This window comes from Erythrolamprus reginae, chromosome 5, assembly GCF_031021105.1.
Source record: "Erythrolamprus reginae isolate rEryReg1 chromosome 5, rEryReg1.hap1, whole genome shotgun sequence".
In the NCBI taxonomy this organism is placed as follows: domain Eukaryota; kingdom Metazoa; phylum Chordata; class Lepidosauria; order Squamata; family Dipsadidae; genus Erythrolamprus; species Erythrolamprus reginae.
In genome coordinates, this window is record NC_091954.1 from 89,833,820 (window position 1) to 89,853,538 (window position 19,719).

Here is a 19,719-nt window from a genome sequence, read left to right on the forward strand (position 1 = left end):
TAAGGGGATGGGAAATGGTAATTTATGGGTTAAAAGTGTTGGGACTGAGTGGCACACAGTCTGTACAGAAGAATGAATGAATGAATGACTGAGTGAATGAATGAAATTCAAACACAGGTGAGGGCTGGGGGGGTTTATTCTGTCATTACACAGTACAGTACAGTACAGTTACAGTTTAAGTGCTTTTTGAGAAAGGAGGGAGAGAAGGGAGGGAGGGAGAGAAGAGAAGGAGGGAAGGAAGGAGGGAGGGAGAGAAGGGAGGGAGGGAGAGAAGAGAAGGAGGGAAGGAAGGAGGGAGGGAGGGAAGGAGGGAAGGAGGGAGGGAGAGAAGAGAAGGAGGGAAGGAAGGAGGGAGGGAGGGAAGGAGGGAAGGAGGGAGGGAGAGAAGAGAAGGAGGGAAGGAAGGAAGGAGGGAGGGAGGGAAGGAGGGAAGGAGGGAGGGAGAGAAGAGAAGGAGGGAAGGAAGGAGGGAAGGAGGGAAGGAGGGAGGGAGAGAAGAGAAGGAGGGAAGGAAGGAGGGAGGAAGGGAGAGAAGAGAAGGAGGGAAGGAGGGAGGGAGAGAAGAGAAGGAGGGAAGGAAGGAGGGAGGGAGAGAAGGAGGGAGGGAGGGAGGGTTGCCATTGCCGCCAGTGCTGCCCCAAGAAAGCCGGTGAGAGGAAGGAGAGAAGGGAAGGAGGGAGGTTTGCCATTGCCGTCGCCAGCGCTGCCCCAAGAAAGCCGGTGAGCGGGGCGAATCGGGCGGGCGGGGGGTAGCGGCAAGGAGCCCGGAAAAATCACCATTGCATTGCCAGCCTCCGAATTTGCGTCGCTCCACCTTCTGCGCATGTGCGGCCAGGGCGCGCATGCGCAGAAGGTTTTTTACTTCCGCATCCAGTATAACGCGGAAATCGGTTAGCGCGGGAGGTCTTGGAACGTAACCCCCGCGCTAACCGAGGGATCACTGTACTTAAATCGTGTTTTAGGCGCCGTAGTTCTAAGCTTTCTAGACCCAAGATTGTTGGTCTATTTTCGTAGGGTATTCTGTTTCGAGTGGAGGAGTGAAGGGCTGTTCTGGTGAAATATCTTTGGACGTTTTCAAGGGTGTTGATGTCCGACATGTGGTATGGGTTCCAGACTGATGAGCTGTATTCAAGGATGGGTCTGGCAAAAGTTTTGTAGGCTCTTGTGAGTAGTGTGAGATTGCCGGAGCAGAAGCTACGTAGGATCAGGTTAACAACTCAACATGACAATGATCCTAAACATGAGGCCTAGTCAACTTGTCATTGGCTACAGCAGAATAAAGAGAAGGTTCTGGACTGACCATCACATGACCTCAATATCATTGAGCCATTCTGGAGAAATCTCAAACATGCAGTTCATGCAAGACAGCCCAGGAATTTACAGGACCTGGAGGCTTTTTGTCAAGAAGAATGAGCAGCTTTACCATCTGATAAGATAAAGAGCTTCATCCACACATACCACAAAAGACTTCAAGCTGCCATTGATGTTAAAGGGGGAAGCACATTGTATTAATAACGGGGGTATATAAATTTGTGATCATTTGGATAGTTTCTGTTGTCATTATGATTGAAAGAGAGTAAAGATGAGTCAGGGTGGCGCAGCAGGTAGAGTGCTGTACTGCAGGCCACTGAAGCTGACTGTAGATCTGAAGGTCAGCGGTTCAAATTTCATCACCGGCTTAAGGTTGACTCAGCCTTCCATCCTTCCAAGGTGGGTAAAATGAGGACCTGGATTGTGGGGGCAATATGCTGGCTCTGTTAAAAAGTGCTATTGCTAACATGTTGTAAGCCGCCCTGAGTCTAAGGAGAAGGGCGGCATAAAAATCGAATAAATGAATGAATGAATAAATAAATAAATAAACACAATTGATCAATAATAAATGGCTTCAGACAAACACTAATCATGAGTGACAGAAAGGTTTTTGTGTTATCATTCAAATGGCCAGGAAATCATATTATGTAAACTTATTGCCACACCTGTATATGTGAAGAAGAATGTGTTTGTACCTGACATGAATGTGAAAAAGACTTGTGATTGTTGACTCAGACACAGTGTATTATTATGTAAATATGTTTGAATTATGTTTAGTTATTAAGGCTGATAACTGAATATTTCTGAGAATAACTGGAATGCTTAGAAAGTGGTTCAATACAGAACAGGAAGTAAGATAAGGACGTATGATGTCTTATTCATTGTTTCATATATTCACAAATAAAGGTAGTCAAATATTTGGTGGACGTTCTAGAGGTGTTTGGAAACATCCCTATTAAACAAATATATTTATGCAATTGATCTCTTACTGTTATTTAATAACCCAAATGATTTGAATATTATGATACAAGATGTTGTATGGAGTTAAAAATTAATCTATCATAGATGAAGGTAGTTTTGTTTGAACTAGAAAATTAAACAAACCATCATACAAAAATGGCAGAAAGCTAAAATAAATATTTATTTATTTATTTTGTCAATGTATATGTAATATACATAGATATAACATTGTTGATATACATAAGATGGGTGCTGATAAGAAGGAACAATTGAACAAGGATGGTAGGCAAATTGGTGCACTTATGCACGCCCCTTACTGACCTCTTAGGAATCAGGTGAGGTCAAAAGTGGACAGTCTAAGTGTCAGGTTTTGGGGGTTTGGTGATGAAACTACAGACTCAGGTAGTGAGTTCCAGGCTAAAGTTGTATTATCCACAGTCAGGTTTGGGGCGGTTCACTTTGAGTTTATATCTGTTGTATGTTCATGTATTGGTCTGGTTGAAGCTGAAGTAGTTGTTGACAGGTAGAACATTGTAGCAGATAATTGTATGAGCTATGCTTAGATCATGCCGACTTTCTAGTAAAATATCTCTGGACACTTTCTAATGTATTTAAGTTCGATAGGGAGTGTGGGTTCCAGAGAGATGAACTGTATTCAAGGATTGGTCTGGCAAATGTTTTGTGTGATTTGGTTAGTAGTGTGATATTACTGAAGAAGAAGCTACGTAAGATTAGGTTAGTGACTCTTGAAGCCGTTTTGGCGATGTTGTTGCAGCGGGCTTTGGCACTTAGGTCATTTGATATGAGTATTCCAAGATCTTTGACAGAGTAAGGGTCATCTGCAGGGTCTTGTTTATTCAGTTTGTTTTTGGTGTTCTGATTCTTTTTGCCAATGTGGAAGACAGAGTATTTGTTGGTTGAGATTTGGAGTTGCCAGATTTTTGACCATTCTGACACAGAGTCAAGGTCTTTTTGGAGGGTAGCAGTGTTGTTGGTGCTGTTGAAGAGTTTTACATTATTTTTACATTATCAGAAAAGAGAATGCAGTCAAAGGTCATTTATACAGAATATAAAGAGTGTTGGTCCTAGTACGCTGCCTTGGGGTACACTGCTGTCAACAGGAACGGGATTAGATAGGGCGCTCCCTATTTTGACCACTTGTTCTCTGTTTGACAGGAACACAGTTATCCAGTCATGAAAGGGTTCAGAAATGCCATAGGATATCAGTTTCAGAACTAATTTATTATGAACCACTGAGTCGAAGGCTTTACAGAAGGCTAAATAAATTGCATCTATTGTTTTGCCTGGTCAAGTTTTGAGGTCCATATATTTTTGCAGTGTAGTAGTTGTAGATTACAAAATAATTTTTTCCTGAACTGAAATGCTTGTTTGAAAGTAGGTTGTTAGTTTCTAGGTGGAGGGTAATGGATTGATTTATGATTGATTCCATAACTTTGCATGTGATGCAGCAAAGAGAGACTGTAGTTTTCTACTAGACTGGGATGTCCCTTTTTGAAGATGGGGATGACCATGGCCAGTGACCATAGGTTGGAATGGAACTGGTCCTGTAGGATTTTCCAAAGATTATGCTTAGTGGTTTAGCTATGGTTCTGTAGAGCCTGTTTAGGAAGTATGCGCATAGTCCATCAGGCGTAATTGGTTTTAGGCCATGCAATGCTTTTTCAACGTTGTCTTCAGTGAAGTCTATTTGTGTTAAATCGTTGTATTTATGGTACGTTTACTGATTATACGTAATTCTGTACTATTGTATGATCTTACTGAACAATTTCATATAGATATTAACAAGGAGTGGTGAGAAGCCCAAAGCCTAAGGCAACCTCCTACAGCCTGCAAAGGCTGAGTCCTTCTTCTCCTGCCAATTGCTAGTAGCCACAGAAGAACGAGGAGGACCTCTGCAGAAAAGGGCCTTTGGCATTTCTGTAGTCAGTCCAGAAAAATACCATTGTTGATGGTACTGAAAGCCGCTAAGAGATCCAGGTCAGTTCACCATCTCTATCTCAAGCCCTCCAAAGTCCATCCACAATTATAACCAATGTTCTATCCATATGATGTATTAGCCTTTATCCAGATTTAAAAGGTTCAGATTATTCATCCAGATCTCTCTATAGCTGAAACCAATTTCTCTCTCAATAAAAAGAAAAGATTAAAGACTAGATTTTCCAATACAGTTAGGTCCAAGGATGCCGTTTTAAGAAGGGATGTGTCATCTTAGAATATATGAAGCTGAAGAGAAGGATTGAGATAAACAAAAAGAGAGGGATTAAAACTTAAAAGAATAAAAGACAATATATGAAGCAGTGCATGGACGATTCATAAAGATAGATAACTGTAAGAAGGTATTAATATGAACTAAATTTAGCTAGCTTTGTCTTGTCTTGTACCTTTAACATTTTTGATTTAACTGATTTTTAATGCTCTTCTTTACTCTTCTTAATGTTAGTAATCCTAAAATGGAATAGTATATGGGGTGTTCTATAAGTATGTATATTTGGTTCATGTTCCCTTCTCTAGTGATTGAGAAACATTCTCTGTGCTTATATAGAGATATGCCTGTTTCAAGTCATTAATGTTTCAAAACTCTCTCTTTGCATCACTGCCATGTATTACAGTACTGTTATTGCAGTACTATGAGAGTTCTATTATGCATAGTAAACACAATGTAATGGATAAGTTTCCTTCTGAGTTCTGGAATGAGAATTTTATAGAGAATTATACCATTATTTTATGGTCTTTAGCATCGCAGCAGTGATATTTTGGAATCACATAAACTACTAATCTGCCTGTTTTCCGAAAATGTGTTGTAGACCAGGGTGGAAGAAGTAAAAGCTTGAAAAAATAAATAAAAAGATTATTATGTGTTTATAAGTACAGTATCGGAATAATGTCATGGAATGGAATGCAGTTTGAATCATACAGCTGCTTTCAGAATAAACATTTAAACAAGAATATTTCTGGAATTGCCAGATGTTAAGTAGGATCTGTAAAGGACTTCAAGGGGTCTTTTAAAAATCCAGGGGTTGAATGTTCATTTGAGATTTTTTCTCTTACTGATTAGGGGTTCTGTTAATGCTGATGTGGTTCCCCCAATATATCTGGCATGGGGAAATCGCCATACTTTTTCCAAAACATCTGCAGCAAGATTTTGACTGCATTTGCTTATTTCTAGTATGACAATATCCAAGATGTTTGTCAAAGAAGATACAAAACAGACAGACAACTTGATTATGGAATCATACCCCAACTGGGTAGCCATACAACCCTTTGCCGCTTGATTTAGATATATAAGCTATGGATTCCCTCCCCCCCAAAAATAAAATTAATATGAGTCATGTATGTTTTTTTCCTGCTTTTGAACTTGCTATTGAAAAGTCTTTTCACATGTTTCCCTTGTTGTACTGCAACATCTTAATCCATCACTAATGATGGGCAAACCCAACACTGTTTGGGTTCAGCAAGTTTGGCTGAATTTTACCCAAAATTCGGCCAAATCCGAACTGAACCCGAACTCGAACCCGAACGGGAAATCCCTTCCGTGAAGAGATTTCATGGGCGGAGCTTTGACATCACTGGAAGGTTGCTAAGGACGCCAAGGTGATCACTTCCTGGATTCCATGGAATCCAGGAAGTGATCACCTTGGCGTCCTTAGCAACCTGCTTGTAACGTGAAAGCTCCGAACGCCGAACACGACCCCGAACTTTGCCCGAACTTTGGAAAAATTTTGGGTCCGTGTTTGGCATACTGAACAACGCAAAATTCGGTACGGACCCGAATTGTGCGGGTTCAGTTCGCCCATCACTATCCATCACTCAAGAATTAACCAGGATTAAATTCTGGTTAATTTAATTTAATTAATTTAATTTAATTTTGAGGCCCATTGTTATTCATTTTTAGTAGATGATATATTGCATGTGATCTGTTGGGAAGGGAGTCACGCAAGTGGCAAGAGAGAGTGTGAAGCTCCATTTACGCAAGTGGCACATGGTTGAATTCCCTCCCGTTCTGCCACTGCTACTGTTGCTTGTCCATGGAGCTGGAAAGATTGGGGACTGATGATATACCCTTTCAATCATGCAGTTTTGGCTGGTTCAGCTGTGTATTTTGTGATCTCTTTGAAAAGTAGAGTTTCAATTATTTTACATATTAAAATAATACATATTATTTTACATGTACAATGCTTTATGAGCAAGTGTTGTAAAGTAAATTGTACACTGCTCATTAGCTGCATAACTTTGTTTTGTATGAAATTTATTCTGTTTCCTTTCTTTCTTTTTTTAGTAGTGCCTGTTCAAAGGTAAAGCAGACCATTTATAGCAATGTTCAACCTTCAAATTCCAATTTGTTATGGGATCCTGAATTCATGTTGGATTTTATTGAGAATCCCTCCATTCGCAGCCTTAAATATTCAATGTTGGGCAAGATTCTGAGTGACAATGCACCAAGTCGCTATAGCTTTGTGTGTAATGCACTAATGAATGTCTGTATGGGCCATCAAGATGCAGACAGGTAAGACATAAAGCTTCTTATTTAGGCAGCTTTCACAAGCACTTGCCCATTGGGGTGTAAAATGAAATCAAAACAAGAAACGTAGATAAAGCTGTGCAAAATTAAATGTGATTTTTCATTTGTCATTGCATTTCTGCATACAAGAATTGGGGTATGCACCATAACCTGACATCTTGCTCTTGTCCTTCACTGATGATTACTCTCTTATCAGCATGGGTTCCCATCCTTAATCTTTGGCAATATAAGATGTGCTGACAATACTTCCAAAAGAATACAGCAAGAACAAAATTGCGCATGAATAATTTTGACATAGGAATACAGTAATACCTTGTCTTGCGAACCTAATTGGTTCCCGGAGGAGGTTCGTAAGGCGAAAAGTTCGTAAGATGAAACATTGTTTCCCATAGGAAACAATGTAAAATGAATTAATGCATGCAAGAAAAAAAAACGCAAAAAAACGCCGCCGCCCGGCTGTCACCTTTTGAAACAGCCGGGCGCTTCAAATAGCCGGGCGCCAAGAAGCCCCCCCGGCTGTTTCAAAAGGCAACAGCCAGGCGGCGGGGCTTCTCCGCGGCCTCCCGAACGCCGAACCCAGAAGTTCGGCAAAAGTTCGGGTTTGGCGTTTGGGTTTGGGAGGACGGCGAGAAGCCCCCCGGCTTTTTCAAAAAGCGACAACCAGGCGGCGGGTTCATAAGACAGAAAAAGTTCGGAAGAAGAGGCAAAAAATTTCCGAACCCCGGGTTCATATCTCGGATTGTTCTTATGGCGAGGGGTTCATATCACGAGGTACCACTGTATTTTTAAAAAGAGGATGAAAGCAGACCGATTTGGCTAAGAGATTGCACCTCATTGCAGCTGCAGGGTTTGATAGTTGGGAGCACTGTGCTGTAGTGGTTCTCTCTCAGAGGCTGAATCCAGTCAGTGTTGACAATGGGACGAGAACCGGTCATGCCCTTGGCCCCTGTAATGGTATGTAAGAATGACCTTAGGAAACAAAAGAGCTGCAGCCTAGACAACCATCCTGCAAAAATTATCTCAGCCCATAGAAGGAAGTGTCTCTGGTCTAGTTTGCTGAAATGTAAAAGTAAAGAAAGAAAAATGATTTGCAATGTTATATTAGTGTAACATTATAATAAATTTATTGTTAGTACTCGTGGTTTGTGCTTCTTGTCTGGTCCACCCCAAAGGGCTTACAGCTCTGCATGGTGGAGTGCCCCAGGACACTTCCCCTTTCTGTTCAATAGCTACATGGGGAAAGCCATCAATCAGTTTGGGTTCTGGTATCATTAGTATCAACATCAACTCCAGGCCACCCAGGTGCTTCAATGTTTTGTCCCAGTGCCAAGGTTTGCAGCTCTGGATGGAAAGGAACAGATGTTGACTTAGTCCTGCCAAGGCTAAGTTGCTGTGGATTTTTTGGGCCCCTGGATCTGGGGATTTTCCATGTTTATACTGCTACACAATCTAGGGACTGTATTAGACTCATGGCTTCTGTTTCAATGACAAGGACACCTGTGGCTAAAGATCTTTGCACAACTTCAGCTTCATCTGGTTGTGCCTTTTCTTGAATCAGTAAGTCCTTTAGTCAGTTATTCATGTCCTAATCATTTCACAATTAGGCTCTTGTAATGCACTGTAATGGGGCTGCCTTTGAAGATCACTTAGAAGTTGCAGCTAGTTCAGAATGCAGCAGTGCAAGCTGTCACCCATGTGATACTACTCCAAGCTGAACTGATTGCCAATAGCTTCTGAATACAGTTCAGGATGCTATTTATTACCCATAAAGCCCTTCATAGGTCCAGGATATCTATCTCCTGTGGTCTCTGCCCATTTGGTATGCTTTGGTTTCCTCAATTAAATGATATCCAGAAGGTATGACTTCTCTGTCATTGTATCTGCCATCTGGAATGATATTCCCTGAGAGGTGTTTAAATCCCACTCTGATGGTATTGTTGTTAGACAAGTCTTTAAAAACCTGGCTCTTCTCCCAGGACTTGGAATAAGATGTTGGTGTACAGTTCTGGCTGGTTGGTTGTACAGTTTGTCCAGATGTTTAGCTTCTTTTGTTTTCCTATTTTAAATGTAAGGTGCACAGCTATTCTGGAGTCAGGTAGGTTCTAAATCTAACAAACAAACAAAGAAAGTCTGTTAGTCTGTCATAGTTTTGACATTCCTTCCAAATTTTAAATTTTGTGATTATGCTACTATTACAATGTAATGTAATATAATATAATGTAATGTAATGACATGACATGACATGACATGACATAACATAACATAAAACATAACATAACATGCAGTACAATACAGTACAGTACAATACAATCAAATACAATACAATCAAATACAATACAATAATATATCATTTCGTATCATATCATATCATGGTACATTTGCTTTTTCTACATAAATGTCTTTTTGAAGGAAAATCATGCATGGAGTATGTCCCTGATGATGTACAGCTTTCTAACAATTCCATCACTGACTGAGTCCATAAATTGCCCTAAATTCTAATGTGCTATGTGTACTTTAGCTAATGTCTAATGTGTTTTGTGTGCTTTAGCTAACCATGAGGAAGGAACCCAGCATGTCTTATGGCTTAACTTGATACGTGAAGCCAACATTTTAAAAATAAAACTTTGTCTTAGCATGCTGCTAAGAAATTGATATATAACAGATGCTAAAAATTGCATTTTTACTTAAAGCTCGTGCATCTTCCTGTAAAAGTACTGTGGCATTGTTATTGGAAGATATCAGATTGTCCAGCAACATTGCAATTTCCTGAATTTCAGAGATAGGCCCAACATTTCAAACTCTGAATATTGTTAGATAATCCATCTATTTTATAATTGAGTCATAATATTTTAAGAAGACTCTAAACAGCTTATACCCAGAATTAATTTAAATCATATATTTTAACTCCCTATATTTTACATTGAATCAAGCATAGAGTCATTTTTCTGTTCTCCTTCATTACACCTTTATTTTATTTAAATGCATTATTTTAAAAAAAATGTCTTTGGTTGCAGACCATTAGATATGGCAGATATTTGACTGCCGTGAAACTATTGCTTTTTACTTGGTTAGCCTGTTTTTTGCAATTTATTTTTTGTCTCCTAGAATTAATGATATTGCCAACCTGTGTGCAGAATTAACTGCTTGCTGTACAGTCCTAAGTTCAGAATGGTTAGGAGTCTTGAAAGCCCTTTGCTGTTCTTCAAATCATGTCTGGGGATTTAATGATCTTCTCTGCAGCGTGGATGTAAGTGCAAAAGAGGCACTTAAGATGATAAGTCTGATTTTATTTTTCATGGTGAATATTAGTAGCTCTCTTGTATAATAAAAAGGCAGATCATTCTTTGATATTATGCTTCTTGCACATAACACAATATTAGTTGTTAATTCATATGAGTCATTCTTGCAGCGTTCTGTGTTTTCCACTGGTTTCATGAGAGATTTCAGGAGAGATTCTACCAGATACCAGAGTATAAGGTAGGGGTGTCAAACTAGTTGCCCATGGGCCAGATGCACCACATGCAGGCCACACCCACCCCAGCTCTTCGAAGAGAAAAACCATAACAATACATCACATGATAGCAATGTGACATGGCAAGTTTGACACCCATGGTATAAGAAAAAGCAGTAGTTTGAGAAACTTGTAACTGTTCATTAAAGTCCAAGAACTTTTTTTAACATTGAATTAATTAACAGCATTTAATGGAATAGTAGAATTATTAAAGTTGAACTGAAATTAGGGCAGCATTTTATGAACACCTTTATTCTCCTGGTTTGGGGGATAATTCCCCATTAACGAGATAACTAAATCAAGGTATCTTGTCTTGGCATAATGTTATACTAAAGCCATTTCAGTCCAATAGAACTAGTTTGGTGGCAGCTGGATGTATCTACCTATCGTGTTCATTGTGATGTAAGTTACCTTAACTGTTGAACACTTGCCATGAGTTGTATACCTCTGACTTCACACTTTCAGTCTTCACACTTTCACACTTTCAGCTGGGATCAAAGCAAGTTAAAAACCAGCAACTGATATATTGTGTTATAGAATCAGGGAAGGGTAGATCAATCAACAGAAAGCTATAGAAAAACCATATAAAAGAAAACCATACTTCTACAAAATTAGTTCTGTATAACAATGACATGTTTCTTTACTATCAAGTGAACTAACAGGAATGTTGATTCTGAGTTTTTCTCTTTCTTTTTTTCCTTTAAGGTAAGTGATCTTTCATTCCATGATTCGTTGGCTACCTTTGTTGCAATACTGATAGCTCGTCAATGTTTTTTCCTTGAGGATGTTGTTCAACACGTAGCTCTTCCTTCTTTACTTACAGCAGGTGAGGTTTCAAACAGTACTAAAACAATAACAGTCCCCACCTCTTGGAGACAAAGATTTGCTTAGATTCTTTGTAGAACAAACCATTTGTCCACTAACTCTCTCTTTGTGCTGGAAATAAAAGAATTTTATCTTTTTTGCATTTATAAATTGAACATTTTAAAAATTCTTTTATCTGAGATAAAAGGCCTATTTCTTCTATCAAATACTAGTTTTGCTTTAGGCTTTATTATAGTATGTTGCACAGTTGTTGTTTTGACCCTCATTGTATTTTTCCTTCTGAACTTTTATACATTCATCTGATCTTAGATCTTGCATTACATCTTGCATAACAAGCAGGAAGAGGGAGATTATGATCCCGCTATATAGCGTGCTGGTGAGACCACATTTGGAATACTGTGTTCAGTTCTGGAGACCTCACCTACAAAAAGATATTGACAAAATTGAACGGGTCCAAAGACGGGCTACAAGAATGGTGGAAGGTCTTAAGAATAAAACGTATCAGGAAAGACTTAATGAACTCAATCTGTATAGTCTGGAGGACAGAAGGAAAAGGGCGGACATAATCAAAACATTTAAATATGTCAAAGTGTTAAATAAGGTCAGGGAGGGAAGTGTTTTTAATAGGAAAGTGAACACAAGAACAAGGGGACACACTCTAAAGTTAGTTGGGGGAAAGATCAAAAGCAACATGAGAAAATATTATTTTACTGAAAGAGTCCTTGGAACAAACTTCCAGCAGACGTGGTTGATAAATCCACAGTAACTGAATTTAAACATGCCTGGGATAAACATATATCCATCCTATGATAAAAAACAAAATAGTATAAGGGCAGACTAGATGGATCATGAGGTCTTTTTCTGCCGTCAGTCTTCTATGTTTCTATTTACTTGAAGCCATTTCTTAAAGTCTCACATAATTTCATATTTGGCTTTTAAAATACCTTTTACCCATCTATTCCAGTTCCTCCATTATTATTTTCCACAATCTTTCCTTATTGTTACATCCCATGTTTGTGTGTTTTTACAAGTCATATTTTGCCAATCATATATTTCACATTTGACATTTTTCTTCATACATTGTCTTGTCAGTATCTATCAAATTTTCAAAATGATAAATAATAGTTTAAATCTTTTGTCATTTCATATAAAGGTTAAATATTAAGCTGGAAAAATATATAATCAAACTGGAATAAAATATATTTATGAAAAAATATTTATAAAAATAATCCCTTTTATTTTGCAGAACATTTGATTTAGGAGGAATTTTCCTAATAATTAATATGTGAAATCCTTATTTTTTATTTTTTTATTATTCAAATGTTTAAAATCCAGTTTTAAGGAGCTTTTTTTCAGTTGTACTGACAATGACAATTTAGTTTTCTTTGGGTATATTTTTTTTTATTTTTCTCCACCATGAAATAAAACAATATATGGTTATAAACACAACAACAATGCTTAAAATCAATCATATACAAACTTTTCTTTTCTCATTACTCACTCCATGGAAAGTCTTATCTCTCTTCCCGTATAAAATTTTCTGTTGATTTTATACAATATTAGCAATTCTTAAAATTCTACATTAAAAATTTTCCTTCACCGTCTTACTACCAAAGGTTACAACAATGTAAAGAATAATAAAATCTCTTTTATATAAATTTAATCTTATATCATATAGTTGATTAAAGATTATTTCTCTATATATGTATCTTTAGTAAAAGAAACTATTAATAATATGTAACCTACATCGTAGACAATTTAGTTTACTATGATACAATGATAAAGTGGTACCCTTTTCTTAGCTTGTGGAGATCCAGATGCTGAGGCAGGGGCAAGGATGACTTGCCGGCTTCTTTTACATCTCTTCCAAACACCCAAGATTTCTCTACTGTCAAATGGTAAGAACTCTAAATTCATTTCCTCTTTTAAAGTAGAATAGTTTTTGTGCCACTGAAACAGAAATCAGTATTCTTAAAGCATATTGTTCTCTTTTTATACAGAAAAATGTTTTCCAGGAATTCGTTCATCTTGTGATCGCCGCCTTTTAAGTGCTGCTCACAACAGCATAGAAGTGGGAGCAGTATTTGCTGTTTTGAAAGCAATTCTTATGCTTGGTATGATCATGTTTTAACGTTCTTCTGGACGTGTTGACTTTGAAGCTAGACATATGGTCCTCTGGGGGATAGAGAATTCTTTATTGGATAAATGTGATTAGACACACAAAGAATTTGTCTCTGGTACATAAGCTCTGAGTGTACATACAAATATAGAGTGTACATACAAACATGAGCTCTCAGTGTACATACAAACAATAATGTGATCAATCATAACATACACTCATAAATCAAAAGAAACAAATGACAAGGTTATAAATCATAAGATAACCAATAGGAGAGAGTAATAGGAAAGATGAGAAGGATAATAGCAATATTATACGCACAAATCCCAGCGACCGGTTAGGTCCCACAGAGTTGGCCTTCTCTGGGTCCCATCAACTAAACAATGTTGTCTGTGGCGGCCCCGACCCTTTGGAACCAGCTCCCCCCAGATATTAGAATTGCCCCCACCCTCTTTGTGTTTCGTAAACTTCTTAAAACCTACCTCTGCCGCCAGGTATGGTGGAATTGAGACATCTCCCCCGGGCCTATACAGTTTATACATGGTATGCTTGTGTGTATGTTTTCTTTTTAATAAGAGGTTTTTTAATGACTTTTATTTATTAGATTTGTTTTATATTGTGTTATTATTGTTGTGAGCTGCCCCGAGTCTACGGAGAGGGGTGACATACAAATCTAATAAATTGAATTGAATCGAATTGAATATAGTCCATATATTTACTAATATAGGTAAATATCCTTAGACAGGAGTCAGTGTTGGGAAAGTAGCTGTTCTAAAGAGTAATGGTAAGGTAACAAGTTTGTATTTAGTTGTTTGGGCATGCAATGGAATTTACTCCCAGATATACATTCAGATATTGTACTATACAAGATGATCTGGAAGGTATTGGTTAAAATATTGGACAGGTGGCCTGGCAGAGTTGGTGGAATGAGTTAAATGTATCATTAGTTTAGAGTCCTTACCTTGCCACAAATAATCCTGGTCCAAATTGCTACTGAATTGCCCTTATCTAGCGCCAATTTAATGCTAACAATTAGTTGACTAGATTCTTGTGTCAACAATTAGTTGACTAGATTCTTGCCTAAAGAAATCTCTGCTTCAATCTCCAATCAGGTATGGTCCTGATCCTTTGCACTTGACATGGACCAGTGCAGATCAGGTTGAAGCCCACAGATCTCAATGTTGGGTTTGGTCAAATCGTTACCTCTCAGCTCAACCTAAGAATTAATTTACTATACTGGGTTAAAAAAGAGATCCATTTACCTTTAAACTTCTATGGAAAAAAGACAGGATATAAAATTAAATAGCTAAATAACATAATATCTACCAACCAGTATTCTTCCTCTTCAGTAATGTAAATTCATCTTTAATGTTTATGCTTATTAAAGTATGTAACTTTGGTGTTGTATGACATTATTTCTTATTTGCTTTAATGTAGAATTTAAAATCGTTTATCTTACATTCTTGTAAGAGTTCTAGGGTGATAGCAAATTATATCATACTATAGTATACATAATTGTAGAAATGTTCTCTTTTCTAAAAGAGTAGCCAGAAATCTTCATGTTTTAAAATAATATACCAACAACTTCTAAAACTGGTAATGGCATTAAGTAAAAATAAATTAAGAGGGCACTTTAAAGCCAAATTATATTAAAGGACTAATATATATTTTTCATCTTTTTTTTTTTTACTATGCCTACAATATAGGTGATGCTGAAATTGGAAGCAACAATATTCCCTCCTTGAAAAATTCAGATTACTCAGTACAAAGATTATTGGGAGATCTAAATGATGATGAGATATGGGAAGCTACCTCAAAGTCTTTGTATGGAAAAACCATTTCCATAGAAACTGCTACTCTCAGTGAATATGCTAGATATGTACTAAGAAGCATTTGTCAGCAGGTAACACTGGTTTTGTTTTACTTTATTATTGTGTACATAGATATAATTTTGCAAAAGTGACATTATTGCCATACTCCAGGGATTGTGAAAGTTGGTTACTGCAGGCTTCCTATTGGTTTGTGTGTCCATGTGGAATTGAACCCATTACGCTTGTCAGTATGTTCTGGTAAGTGTAAGTAGGATCAATGTGAAGTAGCTGCTGGAATAGGACCAAAGACAATGAAGAGATTGGCTTTCAATCTCTATTCAGTCATGTCCTCTATCGTATAGCCTAAACTGGAGCTTAGAGTATTATGCTGATAAAATAAATGGCGACATGAATTTTAACTCTTGCTAAGAAAAGGTGAGAAATGATTATAGTATATATAATAATTACAATACCGAAAAGTGGCATTTTATTCAAAATTATTTCAGATCGTGTTTGTGGTAGAAATGACATCTATAATATTTGTGTTCAGGTCAGTACAAGTATTGAAGTTACAGCGTAAGATGAAATTAGAGTGATTTTTTTTTTGTAATGAAGTAATATCTGTTCTATCCCCAGACTACGCAGATTGAAAACAAAGGAGGAATCCACATTATCAATCTTTTTATATAGAAAATATAATTTATACAAGCCAAGTTCATGCATGTGACTTCCTCTTGGCAGCTTCTCAGTGAGAGGAGTTAAAAGATAACAGTCCAGCGGCTAGGCAGCTGCCGAAGATCAAAGCTAATTGCGCATTCCTTTATGAGATAAAGAGTCTCCAGTTTCACTGACTTACAGTTACAGCTTTCCAGACTCTCCACAGATAGGGCAATTTTACTCCGAGGATTATAGCAGAGAAATAACAATTGGCTAGCGTAACATGGTTGGAGCACCAAAAATCAACTGATTCCATTACAAAATGTTGAAACTCCACCCAGAATGTCCCATCAGTCCCCCTTAAATACCTATGGGAGGTGGTCAAAAATTCCCTAGAGTTAACAAACTACAGACTACTTCCTTTTCCCATACAAGTATTCTTATCTTTTTCTTAGACTAAGCGGGCATCTAACAAAGGCTCATGGTCTTCCTCCTCCTCTTCCTCTAAGTCAAACCCTACTATTTATTTATTTATTTATTTATTTATTTATTTATTTATTTATTTATTATTTATTTATTCCAATACACAATAAGGGTATATATCTATATACACATAGTAAAATACATGATGAAGGTTATAGAGGAGATACTCATAGTAAAATATATCTATGAAAGAATAGAAAAGAAGATATAGTAATAGAACATATCAATGAAAGAATAGAAGAAGAGATATAGGAATAGAAGAAAGGTATAGGAGATATAGGAGAGCAATAGGACAGGGGACGGAAGACACTCTAGTGCATTTGTACTCGCCCCTTACTGACCTCTTAGGAATCTGGATAGGTCAACCGTAGATAATCTAAGGATAAAGTGTTGGGGGTTTGGGGATGACACTATGAGGTCCGGTAATGAGTTTCACATTTCGACAACTATCATTGGTATATCTGCCACCTCTGGTTCATCCAGGTCTATTTCTCTCTCACTCTCATTCTCTGCATCAGTTGGCAAAACCACTGGCTAGTGTATCAAGATGGGCCTGGCTCATCCTCCCCAGATTCTATTATTACCAGAGTTGGTTGAGAACCACTCACAACAATTTCTAGTATGGATTTCATTCTATTTGAAAAATACTGTGTTTTTTGTTATAGATTCAAGTTACATTCAAATTAAACATTTCAGTTTGGCTTTGACTTTTGTATTGATGATTATTCTTTTGGTAGGAATGGGTGGGGGAGCACTGCTTAAAAGAACCTGAGAGGCTATGTACTGACAAAGATCTTATCCTGGATCCAGTTCTCTCTAACAAACAAGCACAGAAATTGTTGCAGCTTATCTGTTACCCTCACAGTATTAAAGAATATGCAGAAGTAGACAATCCTCAGAGGCAACACATCAAGCGCATTCTTCAGGTAACCGTATTTAAAATGAAATTATTTAAGCTTAGATAAGAAAAAAAAAGACATTTTTTTCATTGCATGATTGTTGCTTACTTTTTTAAAATTTGAAGTAAATATTTGGAATATTGTTTCATAATTATTGAAAGCACTTAGATTTATTTATTGCTTTATAGTGCTTTATAGCACTCTGTGGACAGTTTACAGAGTCAGCATATTGCACCCAACAATCTTATCAACCTCAGAAGGATGGAAGGCTGAGTCAACCTTGAGCCCATCAGGATCAAACTCCAGACTGTGGACAGAGTTAGCCTGCAATACTGCATTCTTACCACTGCACCGCCAGGAGTTGTTAAGTAGAAACTGTGCAATTATAAAGATGGAATTATTGATTCATAGAATGGAATCAATTTTAATTGATTGCGGATTACCTAATCAAATTGCCTCAGTCTGAGAATCTGTTACTATAGACTTATTGACTATCACAGTCCAACCTCTATTTAAATACTTCTTATATTTAGGACAATTGTAGAACAATCTTTTACCACTTTTTGGTTATTGTTTTTTGGATGCAATTAAGTTTGTCACCATCTTTTGATGTTCAGAACTATACATTATATTTAGAAATTGCCTGATATAATATTGCTATTGGTTTTGGTGGAAGTACAGCTGCTGAGGACTGGCATCTTACTCTAGCCTGACTGTTGTGTGATTGTAAGAGAAAGTTTTTTATGATGGGGTTTAACTTTTTGTATTGTATTTTACTGGGTGGAATATAAATGTAATCAAATAAAATCAATTACACTATTGTGATGCAGGCTATGATTCATATTTTACTATGTAATATGGTCTACAATTATCATTGGATTTATCATGAATTTTTGTGTGGCATATTACTACAAAGCTGTCTTTTAGGCCCAGTTCACATATTAGGCACATATTTATACATAGATTGGATTAAGAAATAGAAGATAAGATCATCACATCTACAAGGGTCACGGAGATCCGTCCATAGGGGGAGATAAACAACATTTTGAGAACAGTATACAACTCAAGAGAATCATAAAAGATCGAAACAATTAGAAGAAACTCTCAAGTTGAATTTTCACAGTGAGAAATGCAAAGTCCTAGATTCGAATATGGAAACTCAAAAGCATACGTACAGATGGCATTCCCATTGTTAAATTAGATTTGAATGGAAGACAAACTTCGATCAAGTATACATTACTAGAAGGTCATATTCCTCTTCTGCAGCCCCGTTTTCTCAATTTAATACACCCACAGGATTCTACCAGCAGGAATGAACAAAATTAACTGCACCCAATATACATTTATAACAAAAATTTACATCTGATATAATAAAACCATGTATCAACTTTATTAATGAAAACAATAGTTTTAGAAATATTATGAAGAAAAAATAATTCGTCCCTTTTTTGATCCAGAATATAGACCAGTGGACTCTTAGACAGTCATGGCTGGAACTTCAGCTAATGATCAAACAGTGTCTGAAGGAACCTGTAAGTATTTCTTCCTGTCTTTTTAATTAATCATGTACCTTTACAAAATAACTTAGCGTATGAGCAAACATAACATGAATGCGCTAGTTTACTTATGTTTTACTGTAGGGTTCTGGGTCTGTGGCTGAAATGAACAGCTTGTTGGATAATATTGCAAAGGCGACAATAGAAGTGTTTCAGCAATCCGCTGATCTAAACAATAACTCTTCTAACTCTGGTATAGGCCTCTTCAATCCAAACTCTCTTGGAAATGCTGACACGCATATTACAAGGCAGAACTGTAAAAAGACATTCCTAAGGTAATGTAATCAATCTGAATTGGAAACAATGAAATTGCGTGCACTTTCTTTAATAAAAATAAAAGTCCTTGAGAGTGGTCTATCCATAAAGACTGCTGCTGAATAATTGTTTCAACTTTGAGTTAGTCACTGATGTAATAGATTGGTGTATTTAAAACAATTTTAACAGGTTGTTTTATCCATGGTTGTTAACAAAGGATATGTATCAAATAAATTATATTTATTTATTTATTTATTTATTTATTTATTTATTTATTTATTTATTTATTCTTTGTCCAATATACAATACATATGAAAGGGAATAGACATTAAGTGGTATATAAAAGATAGGAAGTGAAGAGGAAGAGAAGTAGGTGGGAAGGGGAGAATATATATGATAAAATGGAAAGGAAAGACAATTGGACAGGGGACGAAAGGCACATCAGTGCACTTATGTGCGCCCCTTACTGGCCTCTTAGGAACCTGGAGAGGTCAATCGAGGAGAGTCTGAGGGAGAAATGTTGGGGGTTGGGGGTTGACACTATTGAGTCAGGTAATGAGTTCCACGCTTCGACGACTCGATTGTTAAAGTCATATTTTTTACAGTCAAGTTTGGAGCGATTAACATTGAGTTTGAAGCTGTTGCATGCTCTTGTGTTGCAATGGAAAATATGCACACATGATTAAAAACAACATAAAAAGCATATGGACAACAAACAATAGCTTTTTGATTACCAAAAAAGAGGCTGTAAAGACTTTTATATGGATGGAGAGATACATTATTTCTTTTTTG

The 19,719-nt window shown here is 37.1% G+C and overlaps 1 protein-coding gene across 4 annotated transcripts in view; it reads left to right on the forward strand.

Annotated features, from left to right (window-relative positions):
* Positions 1-19,719, forward strand: part of MED12L (mediator complex subunit 12L) — a 228,774-nt gene that overhangs the window by 168,009 nt on the left and 41,046 nt on the right. For all 4 annotated transcript variants that reach the window (XM_070753437.1, XM_070753438.1, XM_070753436.1 and 1 more), the window contains 9 exons: positions 6,569-6,796; positions 9,917-10,058; positions 11,028-11,148; positions 12,950-13,045; positions 13,148-13,261; positions 14,973-15,169; positions 16,955-17,143; positions 18,574-18,648; positions 18,757-18,947. In XM_070753437.1, coding sequence (XP_070609538.1) covers positions 6,569-6,796; positions 9,917-10,058; positions 11,028-11,148; positions 12,950-13,045; positions 13,148-13,261; positions 14,973-15,169; positions 16,955-17,143; positions 18,574-18,648; positions 18,757-18,947 — 1,353 coding nt within the window. The remainder of the gene's footprint in view (positions 1-6,568; positions 6,797-9,916; positions 10,059-11,027; positions 11,149-12,949; positions 13,046-13,147; positions 13,262-14,972; positions 15,170-16,954; positions 17,144-18,573; positions 18,649-18,756; positions 18,948-19,719) is intronic.